The sequence below is a fragment of the Ornithodoros turicata genome, chromosome 4 (assembly GCF_037126465.1).
Source record: "Ornithodoros turicata isolate Travis chromosome 4, ASM3712646v1, whole genome shotgun sequence".
NCBI classification, from domain to species: domain Eukaryota; kingdom Metazoa; phylum Arthropoda; class Arachnida; order Ixodida; family Argasidae; genus Ornithodoros; species Ornithodoros turicata.
The window spans coordinates 14,547,626-14,561,880 of NC_088204.1; the positions used below are offsets into that span (position 1 = coordinate 14,547,626).

The window sequence follows — 14,255 nt, forward strand, 5'->3', positions numbered from 1 at the left end:
AGAGCGGCCTGTCTTACAGAGAACTGGTGCCTTTTGCAAATATGGATGTACCATTGGGAGTCGGCCACTGGTATTTCTGGTGTTTCTGTGTGGTGTAGGACGCTATGTAACTGGCACAGAGGTGGTCCTGAGCGCGCACAGGGCTCCAACAGGGCGTGACAGACTGACAGCGTTCCACACCTCCGGTAGCTGGGCCTTCCTGACACCAATAAGTTGCAGCAACTGTCAGAGATAGCCTGCAACACTACATTGCATGCTTGCAGTAACATGCAAACAAAAAACCATAAACAATGAAGTCACTGTCGGGGCGTAAAACTATTTTAAGAATTACGAGTCCAGATAACCCATTAATAGCGGCCCATTTTTAAAGGCGAGACCTCACATTAATGCCCCTCCCCCCACCCTTCCCATCAATCAATGCACCTCCTATCGACTAGGCGTCATCTAAGAAAGCACGTTACATTCCAAAATTGACGATCCCCGCGGAACAATGGAAAATATGCTGGCTGCGCCACAAAATATAAGCCCGCGGTCCGTACGTGGGAAAAGAAAAGAATAGCGGTCCGCTTAATCCAGTTTAATGCTGTGGATAAAGGAGGACGCGGTTTTAATGAGCCATTACGGGCCATTACCCGTGCCTTTCAAAGCGCGCCCAGGGTACATTGACGCAACACGCCAAAAAGCATTTTTGTTGACGCCAGCGCATTTCGAACATCCCAGCGCAGAAAAGAGAGAATAATGGCTACGAGCCAAAAATGCTGAAACGGGCGTCCAGAGTGGCCTTTGATGGCAAACTGATAATCTTGGAGGAAAAAAGAGGAGGGATTTAAGTGCCGGCTTTTAGGCTACGGGGGTAGATTGATAAGAGAATGCTGCGCGCTATGTAAGAGAAGCGAGTTAAATACTCTCCTGTGAGGGAAGGAGGTTCCCATATAAGAAAGAGGAACGAGGAAAGGCTTGAAACGATGGAGAGGAATTGACTTCTACTGTGTCTACTGTGGGAGCGTGGTAGCAATGTGGGGGATGTAAGCATTGCTTCCAGCACCGTGCGTCAGAGATTTCCGGCGCACGTCAAAAGAACCCCGGGTGGTCCAAATTATCCGCACTCCTACCCTGCGGCACGTGCAACATGTCGCCACACTGCGCAGACAAAGCTTACGTGTGACATCACGGTACCATTATTATTATTTGGAGCCTCATGAGTACCACAACATTCTGAGTAACACAGGGGAACGCCAGCAGGGGCGGCTCTAGGGGGGTCCGCTATGGACAAGTGCCAGGTGCATGCTGGGATTGGTCCATTGAACCCTATGTTCAAGTCTGGAATTGAGGGAGAGCCAGGACATCCGGACCCCCCCCCCCTTAAATCCGCCCCTGAACGCCAGCTCAAGTACACGAACGTAACTAACAGTGGAACTGTTCACTTCTTCGAACACGAAGGCCGTGTGAATGTGTGGACTGCGAGCTTCGTAACATGTAAAAAGACATTAAACGGGAACTTTTTTTATTCCACGTTAGCACCGCGAAGCAACTGTGGCTATGAGCGGCGTACAGACGTAGAGAGGCGGAGAGAGGACAGCAGGAAGGAGTGGGCGGACAGGGGAGGGTTAGTGGCCGACATTCGTCTGGATAGTCTGCCGGAAAACCCAGGGAAAACCTCAGACAGCACAGCCGGTGGTAGGGTTCGAACCCACTACCTCCCAGTCTTCGGCACGACCGTGGCTACTCACCAACGAACAAGACGCTCGGCCGAAAAATGAGAGCAGAAGATATAATAAGAACCTAACATACCACATTCCGTTCCCAGTTTTCAACCCAGCTTCACTCGGCAACCTGCACCATCAAACATGTACCGCGCAGATAGAGTGACTCCAACTCACCGGCCCCGCGTCGCTACACTAGAAACCACATCGCTATACGGCATTCACGGGTTCTTAAGTAGTTTAACGAAGTTACACCGTTTGTGGGCAGCGACCCGTTAACGTCGAGGCAGTTTTGCCGGACGTATACACGCGAACTACGTCCACTATTCTGTTCGCAATTTCTGCTCGACGTCGAAGGCGCACGAGTGGGGTAGTGCAAAACAGTTTAGGACCGCTCGACCGAACAGCCAGTCTGCAATTAAGGTTTGTCGGAGAAGGGGGAAAGCGTTCTGTATATACTGCGAGCGATTCGCGATTCTTAATTGAAATGTGCTTGCGGTTTGAAAGGGAAAATTGTTGAGCCCCGGCAGACGGAGGGAGGCGGGTTGTTACGCAATAACTGGGCCGCTGTCGAACACGAGCTCGCCCGGGATTTGCTTACGTGGATAAAGGACGTTTTGAAATCGTTCGTACGTGTACGTAAGTTTGCAGTATTTGCATAAACCTACGGGTCGATAGAGAGTTTTGGTACATCGTACGCTATCGCCTTTGCATACGGAAGGGATAGCGTTGTTGGTTCTGCGCACGCCCAATACATTAGCAGAGCTTCGCGCATTGCGCAGAACCACCACCCCTTAAATATGCAAAGGCGACAGCTTACGATATACTAAAACTCGCTATTGACGAACGATTCCAACGCCGTACGTCGCTCCACGAGCAGTGGAGAGCTATTTCGGTCTGATTGGGACCTCGTCACCAGTACACAGGAAGAAACGTTCTGAAGGGGCATCGTCGGAAGGTAACCCATTGTGGTAACCCAAGCAGCACAACATCTTGTCCCAATATTGGCCCAATATTGGCAAAATATTGGCAAAATATTGGCAATACTCGCCCAATATTGGGCCGACATTGCCAATAATGGGCCAAGATTGGTCCAAGATGTTGTGCTGCTTCCTGCTGAAGGCCTTCACGGTAAAGCCTCAAACATTGCCTGCTGCGCACTGCTGACAGGGTTCCAGCTATCCAGTGCTGGTTTTGCGACGTTGGAGTTCCATGTGTGCACCCATTGTGTGGTGGCGCTGGTGCGTGGTAGCGCTGGACGAGGAGAATCTGCCGGGACTGTTACATGGAGGTGCTGCTCGAGGACAGGTGCATCCTTGGCTTCGCGGAAAAGGAACAGCAGCCCTTTCTGGGCCCCGCCCCTTGGTTGTGCAACTTGGTTCACGTCACCCTTAACTGCACTCCATGGTTCACTCCAGCTGTCACATCGCTGGCGTTTCTTCCAGGTGACCTCCGTCGGTCCATCCGTCCATCGGACACTGGTCCAGTTACGCTGTCTGGTTCGGTAACGTCCCCGGCAGCCCATAACACCCAGTCAGTAAAGCAATGTTCTAGACCCTCTTTTGCGCGTACGCCTCCTCCTTTTCCGCCATGCTCCCCACACCAGGTGTGGGCCAGCTCGCCATCACGTGAACAAGCTCATTCACTACACATTGTCCTTAGGATCTGCAGCTTTGACGAGGTGTCAGCGGGCATTCGACGATCGCTAGCTCAAACTTAAATACTTTTGTTAGTATTTTAGTACCTTCCTCAGTACATTTTCCGAAACGTACTTTGCACTCTATCAATGACTTCTCAGTATTCGCAGTACTTTATTGCTGCACTCCGATAACATTTACACCGGACATGCGAGCAAATCCCCACTAAATGGCACGTGATTGGAACTTCGGGAAGAAACTCCTATACTGATTCGAGAGGGAGTCATCAGGAGGGATCTGGCTGGTTTAACTCGGAAAAGTCAGACCCTATTGATACACCACCGGTTTAAGTTTCTATACTAAGTATTGTTATCTCCTTGATGCATGGTGTGGTACTGACCAGACCAACCCCGTATACCACTTTACTTCGAAAAAGTGTACGTGGTATACAATCAAAGCCAGACCTGCAAGAAGGTTTTGGATCGTGCGTTCTGGCGTATCTTGGGCATATCTTGGGCATATCTTGAGCATATCTTGAGCATATCTTGAGCGTACCTTGAGCGTACCTTGAGCGTACCTTGAGCGTACCTTGAGCGTACCTTGAGCGTACCTTGGGCAAACCTCGGGCATATCTCGGGCATATCTCGGCCGTATCTCGGTCGTACCTTGGGCGTGTCTTGGGCGTGTCTTGGGCGTATTTTGGGCGTGTCTTGGGCATGTCTTGGGCATACCTTAGGCGTATCTTGGGCATGTCTTGGGCATATCTTGGGCATGTCTTGGGCATGTCTTGGGCATATCTTGGGCATATCTAGGGCATATCTTGGGCATATCTTGGGCATATCTTCGGCATATCTTCGGCATATCTTGGGCATATCTTGGGCATATCTTGGGCATATCTTGGGCATATCTTGGGCATATCTTGGGCATATCTTCGGCATATCTTCGGCATATCTTGGGCATGTCTTGGGCATGTCTTGGGCATGTCTTGGGTATGTCTTGGGCATATCTTGGGCGTACCCTGGGCGTACCCTGGGCGTATCTTGGCCTTGGCGTATCTTGTTGGCCGTACAGTGGTTATTCATGTGACGTCAGTGGCAGCCAGGCACGTGAGCGCCAGTCGCTAGCCGACTTACTGCCATTATGTAGGTCTTGAGGTTCTGGTCGTCCAGACGTTCTCCCTCACCGTATTCTACGTTCATTTGGTGTGTCTCACTTCTTCTAGCGTATGGATATTACTTTCGCCATACTTTTTCGCTATAATTTCAATGTTTGCAACCTTAATAGGCTGTGACCGCGAACGAAACAGAAACCAATTCGTCCCGCCTTAATTGTCAAAGCTATAGTGGCCACTAGAGGGGTGACGTCTGCGAATTAACAAATATAGTGACATTGTATCCTGGGACAACAGTATTTCGTTACGCTTGTCGCTACAGTGTACTCCACCGTACCGGATCTATTCTTCTTAGCGCCGCTGAGCAATGGTAAACTTACCGTTTAGAATTCGGAGCAAAGAGCTCTTAGGTAGCCTGCAGAGCTGGCTGTGACACATGCGTTTCAGCTCATCAAACGGAATACCCTACAGGAAGAATAAAATGTCTTGTTTATAATTTGTATATAGTAAACAGTTGATGCTGTTAACTGTCTTCGTTATTTTTGAATAATAAAATCGCGGACATGGGACATGCCGGGGACATGGTCACATGAACAGGCTTGGGTCGCTGCTTGCTGTAAGGATGCAGGGAACGGAATGCAAATAATCTTTAGTCAGCCTTGTACTTTTAAGCTAGTGGGATTAGAGTTTGTAGTGAAGCACTCTGAGAAAGTGTGCTTGGTTAATTAGTTAGTAATTTAATAGTTATATAATTAAGTAATATAATAAACCATATGATATAGTAATAGTAATATAGTAACAGTAATTTAATAGTAAGTTAATAAGAATTAACTAATTAGTTAGTTAGTGTAATTAGTTTGCTTCTGGACCAGGAGTGGGGTAATTTCGGAACAGTTTTCAGTAGAGACATATGAATAATGGCATGGGATTCGTCATGTCCAGAAAATTAAAAGAGCGATCTTCTTGCAGACGTTACATTCAGCGTTCCGGGTACTGCATTTCATGTACCCCAATCGTACCCCGATTGTTCGCTAGCTAATGCAAGTTATGCGTATAACGACGGAGCGTCGGCAGCGTTGGTGGGATATACGAAACGCAATTCTTACGGCGCTATTTCTATTCGAACGATCTAGTGTCTTAAATCTGCCTACGCGAAGACGAATGCAACAGTAAACTCGTACCTTGAGCTCTTCAGGCAGCAAAGAATTGATTTCTTCAGCGCTCAGCGCTTTGAAGGCTTCTTCTAACAGAGCAAGCGGCCTGTCGACAAAATGCGTCAGATCTCGAGGCAATTGTCTCTTCTCCGCCATACATTCTTCTTCCTAAAATAACACACGCAGAAAGTTTTCAGGAGTCTGATTCGGAGATAATAACACAGAGTGCTTTTAAAAAAATTCGATACGCATTTTTTATAACAAAGCTATGAGATTAGCATAGATGCCATTTTCGCAGGTGGTGATGGTGATGTGATAAAGAAAAAAAAAAGGGGGGATGTGGGTGGGGATGGCAGGTGGGTTATACAGCAAGCCGGTCATTCTGTTGAAGTGTGCGTATTGTACGTTCTAGATGACTAATTACTTAAAAGTTACTAACGTACTAATTAGAAGTTTAAAGGAAATGTGGGATAGCAGAATTGGAGCCAAATGTTGTTTAGAGCAAATCTCTCTCTCTCTCTCTCTATCTCTTTGTTTTTGTTTTTATCGTGAAACGAGCACGTACTTTAATCCGTCGCCAAATTTTCCTTTGCAAATGACTTGAAGCCGAAACCAAGCGCGTCAAAAACGGCAGAAGGACTATACCTTCGGCGTGGATTGCATATCTTCCCAGTAGGTCAGCGCACACCCTAGTTCAGATCCGTCCCACCAGGTTCGTGACTTCAAAGCACGTCGCCCCCTGACGTGAAACGGCGTTGTTCCTCGCGCGCTCACGACGCGCTTGTTTCGGTTTCAGTTCATCTAGATAGCACAGTTACACTAATTAAGTAAAAGTAATCGAAACGTCAATTAATTTCGGGCAGTTACTCATCGAGTAGTTACATACCCTCCTGAACAGAATGTATGTTATTTCAGTTTCGGTTCATTTGGATGGCAAAGTTACACTAATTAAATTGAAGTAATCAAAACGTCAATTAGTTTTCGGCAAATACTCATCGAGTAGTTACATACCCTCCCGGACAGAATGTCTGTCTGGATGTATAACCCATCTGCAAAAACAACAACTATACTCGTATGCTGCTTTTCATAGCCTGTTTAATAAAACACATCACACGCACACAAACACCGTGTATGTTGACAGATAGAAATGACGTAAATCAACATGTCTGCCGTAGAAAAACCACTTTCACGAAAACAACGCAGCAATGCAGTTACGAGAATACCCGAAAGGATGAAGAAGGCAAAAAAAGATAAACAGAAATCTCACGCTCAAACTTTACCACACCGCGTACTATTAAAAGGCCGCCATTAGAGCAGCTCGCAACTCGTCCAAGAAAACTCCTAACTTCACTACCGTACAGGCTGTGCGCGCAGAGCACCTCATTACTGAAAAGTAAACTCGTTAGTAGACAAGCCAACACCCTTTCCTCCACTCCACCACTATCCCCCACCACTTTCCAATCCGCTTCATCACAACGCATCCGCGGCGAAAAAGAACACGAAAAAACGCGCGCCGTTATACAGCCTTTCCCAGCATTCCACGCGGCCCACGTACCCATAACCACTTTCTCCCTCCCATATAGTCTCCTCGCCGGATCTTCCGGAAAGAGTCGACTTACGAGAAAATCGCTGACACAATTTTGACAAGTCATCCTAATGAACCCACTAAATCCAGCGCAGGGCAGTTATTAGCGCAAAGTGCAGCGAATACTATACAGGATACGTAAGAAAAGTAGCTGACAGTGGTCCCGTTGTATTTACTTTGTTTGACTGCTCGGACATACGAGGATTTATCACCATCAAACGAATGCGAGAACAAAGCGACGCCTCACCAGGATGGAGTGATCATTTAGCCACGGCGCGCGGGAATCGGAATTCGGTGGTGGAATATGGGGCTGTGCGTATGTGCGTCTTAATTCACCCAAGGTTTGGGTTTCCGCGGATGTTTGAATATGGTGGTCCTGGTATTTTGACATTAGGAACCTATTCATTATGTATGAGAGTGTCAAGTGTGGTGTGAGAGTATAAGACTTTTGTGGGGCAATCCATCTTCGTTATGCCTGCTGCTGCGAAGGTTCGTCTTGGATTTCCGAGTCTCGGATTGCCGCGCGGAGATGCGCCGTTGAGATGGTTTGAGTTACAGGTGAGGTATGTGGCGTGAAAGTTGGAAATGTACGTCTCGCGGCAAGCCTCTGCTAGATGAGAGTTTGGGACGAGTGCGGATACACAGTTGGTGAAATATGGTCTCATTTACATACTATTACGTTCCCTCGTTTCGGTACTTATTGCGGTTGATGAATGGTGGGCAAAGTAAAGAATGAACAGTACGTTCATTTTTTTGTCATTGCTTTTTTACAGTGTTGTACGTAACGCCGTTACAAGTAATGCCGTTACAGTAATCGATACTTGTTTGGGTATCGGAGTGCGGATCGCGATACCTTTTTAAATCGGTATCGGAAAAGTATTTCCGTTACAAATTTATGGTAACGCGATCTTTGTATCGTTACCGATACGGATACTTTTTGCCCACCCTTTCTTTACCGACCATATTTCTTACAATTATTCATTGTCACTGGTCCGCCTTTAGTGCTCGACAAGAAGCCCGTGGACACGCCTACGTGCTCCGTAACGGGAATTGTTTTTTTTTTCCTTCGGGCCTGGAGGAAATAACCACTCTGCGCTCAACAACAGAGTTGAGGTCAACGAACAAAGGTCAAGTCCGTGACAGTGCATTCTGGACTCCACTGCTAAGCTGCCGTGTTGCACGGAGTCACGCTCACATATACTCTGGTATTGTTAACGTTTCCTTGAGATTAAGGTTTCCTTGGTCATTGGACTCCACGGTGTGTGTGGGCCTGACACTAACGTAATTGTCATACTGGCCTTTGTCAGCTGCCGGAGAGACCACGGCCTGCTAGGATGGCAGAGGATGACTGTGAACCAGCTATTGATAAAAGTCAAGCAAAGTGTCCGAGCTATATTATAAATACGCTGTCTTTGTACCGCAAGGCTGTCTCTCCTAATGTGTTACTATACAAATGGGGCGTTTACGCAAGCGAGATTCTAAGTTGCATAGTCTTCGTATTTCCAACAAAAGTATCGGGCAAAATATCGCGTGACTGTTTTTAGTGACGGTAGCGGTGCCCCGTTAACTTAGAAAAAGAAGTATCGATATCGGTATTTCGGGGGGGGGGGATATAGGTTTATTGCAAAGAAAAAACAATGAAAGAGGGGAAAGGTACTTCGGTACTCTTTATTCACGTAACGAGTATCGGTATCGCGGTACCATATTTCGGTAACGGGTACAACACTGCTTTTATACGAATGTTTTTTTTTTTACGAATTGCTTGTTTTACGAATACGAATGAAGCTATAAAGGACCCAGACAGTCATAAGCCACGTGATAATTCTGTCAAAGCTCTTTCGAGAGCTAAAGCACAGCACACATAAACTCACAGCACAGCACTCATAATAGTGAGGATAAAGAAACTGGAAGGACATACAAACAGCCCGGAATATTCACACACACAAACACACACACACACACAAAAAGCGCTGCATCTATGGGCAAATTTTCGTGCGGCAAATTTTTGGCAAAACGCTGTTTATAGATACATTAGTTATATTTCTATTTCTTTTGCTCGAAACTAGCGAAACATTATATTATTTAACAAAATCGTTGCCGTTTCAAAGACGCTTAATTGGCTAAGCACCACAAGCAAAGACAACTAAGAAGCCTATCTGCACCGCACTTGGCAACGTGGCGACTGGTAGCGAGGGTAGTTCTCCGTAAAACAGTGCTTAGCCTTCATTCCTTGGTGTCAAAAGTTATCAAATTCGTGATAAAATATTGGAGTACAACTTTTCATTCGTCTTTCATTTCTTGGAACGGCTTATCGTTGTTGTTTTTGATACCTCTATACTGCGAGGGTACGCTGTCGGTGCGAGAGAGAAAAGCGAATGAGTTCCCAGAACTCATTCGCATGTATTGCCATTTGATTTCGCCGTGTGACATGAAACGAATGTCATTCAGTGCGAACATGATTCGCTGGGAATGACATTCAATTTGCCGTGTGGCAGGGATATTACTGTTGTGGTTACACATTTTCCGCGTACCGCAAGCGCAGTCGGGCGATCATGTGGTATAGTGCTACTGTCACGTGACCCTATAAACCCGCGGACGGACAAATACGGTGGTTCGTCCTCGTTTTGGTATACTTTATTATATAACCAAAATAAATAAATAAACAAAAACAAATTTAACAACGATTTCGTTTAATGGATACGACTTGCTAACGCACTTCCTTCTCAGCTAACTCAATATGGGGTACAGCTACGGAATTCACTTCCCCAAGTGTGGAGGCGGCATAAATAATCCTAAATCTGCCATCAACGGGGCTCTTCTATCTCCTTTGTAACGTTTGTTGATTATTAGTGATTAAATCGGTCATTGATTATGGATTGCTATATGATAATCTGGCATTATCTGCTATTGACTATCTGTTACTGACTAATCATTGTATTCCTATTATTGCTGCTGCGAGTGCATCTATGTACAGCGTTTTTGTTTGCAGATCCCCCACCAGCACTTTGCTATGGGTTTGCGCGTGTTACCGTTCACTTTCTATTGTTTTGATAAGTGGACAAATAGATCTTTAAAAAATGCTACTTCTATAATCCGTGATACGCTTTATCAGCTAACCCACGCCCAGTTTCCGAATTAGAACCATGAAACCATTACTATCCAATATCCATAGCCCATCTTATGGGGGGGGGGTGATATAGGTTTATTGCAAAGAAAAAAACAGAGGGAGGTTGCGCTCTCTCTGTAGCACAAGTCCACAGACTTCATCCGTTTTGTCCCACAGAAAACACACTACACGCTGCGCATCATGAATATTAATCGTTCACCACAAATAATCCCAGGCGAGCGAGCATGAGGCGTTCAAATTTTTGTCACCAACACGCTCGTCTCCGAAAAAGCAAAATGCTAGTATACCGAAAGTCCTTTCTACATAACGCTTTCCACACCGCAGCCGTACGTATACCTAACTCGTACATTCCTCTACGACTTATATATGCCTACATCATCCGAACATCAACTCCATGTATAGTTATACAACAAAAAGCCTGCCAGCGCTCGTTTCGCTGTCCCGAGGGGTGTCAAAAGTTGCGTTATTAACCCTCCTCCTCCTCCTCCTCCCACCCATCCTCTGTTCCCGTGGCATCCGAAAGCTATACAACATACTCGCTTTTCCGTGGAATACGTAACAAACGGCTGCAAAGTGTCGTTTTGTTGTTCCTTAGTCGTTCCTCTTTGTTGCGAACGTCGGGCTCTAGAGTGCGAGAGGTTTTAAAGTTAGGACTCGCGCGTCAACGGTTGTTGTTTCTGTTCACTGCTAACGAGGATATATTCGTGTAAGACGGGAAAAGTGCACTCGTAATAGTGATAATCCCGTCCGTTGGTTGTCGCCGGGTGCGTTTTGAAAGCCGCCGAGGGATTTGCCGTGTTTACGGTGCAGGAGCGCGTTTTGATGGGTGCAAAGTTGGATGATAAACGGTGCGAAAAATACGACAGCGAAGCTAACAGGAAAGTGAAAAGGGAAGTGAAGAAAAGAGAGTTTGTACAGCGTGACTGCGAAGGGAATGAAAACAGACGAAGAAAAAGAATAAGAAAGAAAACTAACTTTGTTGCCAGCGTGACTTTGGTTCGTTGTCACTACGCGGCATCTGCCGCGCGTGCGAGTTTGCGAACCTAAGTAGAACCGCGAACCGCTCTAAACTGCCGGTTCGGCGACACAAGTCTTTCTACATTTTCAAACGCTCTCGCTTTTTACACGTTTTTTGAAAGGTAGCCTCTTTACTATATCGTGCTTTATAGTGGGTATGACGTGTGTCACTGAACTTCTGAGCAAAAGTAGATTCAGCCACGTTGAAGTGGATGAGGCAAATGAACATAGCACGAACACAACACAAGCCTCACAACGCCCACATTTTTGAGTGGACCCCTACCGAAGAAACGCCATCATGACGTTAGTAGACCGACTGGAACCGGAACAAACCGGAAGGGGAGGGGTGGGTTCGACGAATGAGCACGTGTTCTCTGCCTCCTATTGAAAGAAAAGTGGGACCGAAGATCGCTTCCCTTTCAGGGACCACCGTAATCCCCTCAAGATTCTGGCTTTCGGGCGCGACCCTGTCCGCCCCTATAGTTTCGAGCGTAGTTCAACTCTACCAAATTGGTGGCGCTGTGGAACACCCTGACGTCATTTGTTTACATACAGAGATAGGTCTATCAAATTATCGCAGCTGAAAAACTGCCCGCTGCTTGTGCCTTTTCTTCAACTGTCGTAATTCAGTACACGGAAAGGATCCTCCTGGATGCTGCGGGCCTCCTTGGCCTCTTTTGTGGTGCGAGGGGGATACTGGCGGAAAACGCGCTCTACTTCCCCGAGTGGTTCATTCAGCCCTGCGGTAGAGCTGCTCCTTGATTGCCCTATGTACTCCAAAAGGCCCTTTTTACTGTGCTGCAGCGTCCAGTTCCAGGTCGTCCACGGGCTTCCTCTTTGGCATGTATTTCAGTGCCTACTGCCTGCAGCCACAGCAAATGAATGCGGAGTAGCAGGTCCTCGTAACCGTGACAAACCTCTCCGCGTATCTTACATGCTGCTTACATACCCTCCCCCTAGGTGGAATAACCGCAACGAAAAAACAAACAGCAACAAAAATAAAAAAAGGAAGAAGCAAGAGGGGGATATGTTTAGTAGAATGAAAAGAATGAAAAATGGAGATGTCAGCCAGGCTAATGCCGGCTTGCTATTCCAAAATAGAAAAACTCAAAATAAACAAAAAGAAAAAGAAGGAAAGAAAGAAAAGGAAAAAGTAAGGGAGAAAAAGAAAGAGAAACAGTTAGTGCAGCACAAGCACGACATGGCACAAGAAAGCCCGGTCAGAGGGCAGACGCAAGGCCCCAGCCTTTCAGGAAGCGGAGCAGGGCTGTGAAGACGGCCCAATTTGTAGGCCGAGGAACGGGACCAAGGAAGGTGGTCATGGACATTGTGTTGCACCCAAGGTGCATTAGACGGCGACGGAGGGCTTGCCGTTGGCAGTGCAGAAGATAATGAGGAATGTCGGCCACCTTGCCACAGCTGGAACGCAAGGGGGAGCTGGATTGGCCCATTTTGTAAAGAAGCAATGGGGTGCGGGCAAGGTTGAGACGGAGGCGGTGCAGCGCAGTGATCCCTCTTGACGACTGCAGCGACAGGCAATGAAGAAGGCAACCAATGGGTCGATGGACTGCATGTGGCTGCTGTAGGCGGCGGCCTCAGATCTAAATGCCTTGGCACGGTCGGCACACTAGCGGCGAACAGATAAATGGCAAGCCGAAAATGTAAGGGGCAGACGTGCTGTGGCAGGAGTAGCAGCCGTGGCAGTTCTTCTTGCAGCCGCGTCTGCGCGTGTGTTACCGGTCAGGCAGGCCCACATGACCGGGCACCCATTGGAGGGACAAAGCATTACCATTGGCGCGGACCCTGTTGTACGTCCACGCGTTTTGTCTGGGTAGAAACAAGGGCTACAAGAGGATACCGTACCGAAACCCAAAAGTATGCTACAAGAGCAGAACAAAAGAACGAGACCAGAAGAATCGAGCCAGGGCTCGATCTTCCCGAGTCCGTGGCAGGACAGGTCGTGCCTCACTTTGGGGGCCATTTTACCCTACCCCACCCCACCCCACCTTACCCTACCCCTACCTCACTCTACCCCACCGACGAATGTCCAACATGCCCCAAGTCCTCGCCGCCTGTGACCCGAGGAATTCAAGCCAACAACACAAAACACACATGGAAGTCTAATGCTTACGTATATATATTCTCTGAATAACATCGCCGGTCACCATCCGTCCTATCAGCGTCTCATACTGATCCTGGCTTCTCATAACACACTCCGCATGCACCGCCCTTTTAAATGACCATGGAAGGCCTCTCGAACATATATTTTTTTTTTACCATTACCACATTTTTTCTTTTTGCCCCCTTTAGGAACTGTCATGCAAATTATTTCTTTTGGGAAGCGCGTCTCTGGAGATTAGTTTACAAGACTCTCCCGACTTCTCCACACGTGTTGTGACGTCAGATCATCCGAGCACTTTTATTGGCTGCCGAGAATCGTCTGTTACCACCTGGAAGCAATGGGAGACGCCGTGTGCTCTGCTTCAGACGCGGGGCGGACGGCGTCAGATACAACCGTGAAAAGAAAGAAAGAAGGAAAGGTGCGCGCCTCACTATTGGATAGAATACGTGACGTCACAAACTCCCAGTCGGGGGGAGCTTTTCTGACCCGCGAGATTGGCTTGCACCCTAATTTGTACGCCTCCTGAAATGTCGTTTGCGAGCCTTTCCATTCTCCTCGAAGGGCCTTCCAATTGAACAGGGTTAAAAGCCGGGCTGGGCTTCCAATTGACCGGATGCCTAACCGTATGGTTACACAGTCACGTGCACCTTCTGCAATGCTTCAAAACACAACGCCGAATCCCGGCTTCGTAGCTGAACTCTGCAAATAGTCTATAATCTACAGGCCAGTGACGAGCAAATTCAAGAAGGTGTTTCACGCGCTCAGTATATCATTCACTAGACTGCCCTGCAAAATCCAG

The 14,255-nt window shown here is 47.3% G+C and overlaps 1 protein-coding gene across 5 annotated transcripts in view; it reads right to left on the bottom strand.

Annotated features, from left to right (window-relative positions):
- The window catches only part of LOC135391155 (uncharacterized), a 247,571-nt gene that overhangs the window by 61,013 nt on the left and 172,303 nt on the right, over positions 1–14,255 (bottom strand). For all 5 annotated transcript variants that reach the window (XM_064621280.1, XM_064621277.1, XM_064621276.1 and 2 more), the window contains 2 exons: positions 5,633–5,773; positions 4,832–4,916 (listed from right to left, as the gene is read on the bottom strand). In XM_064621280.1, the coding sequence (XP_064477350.1) occupies positions 4,832–4,916; positions 5,633–5,773 (226 nt within the window). The remainder of the gene's footprint in view (positions 1–4,831; positions 4,917–5,632; positions 5,774–14,255) is intronic.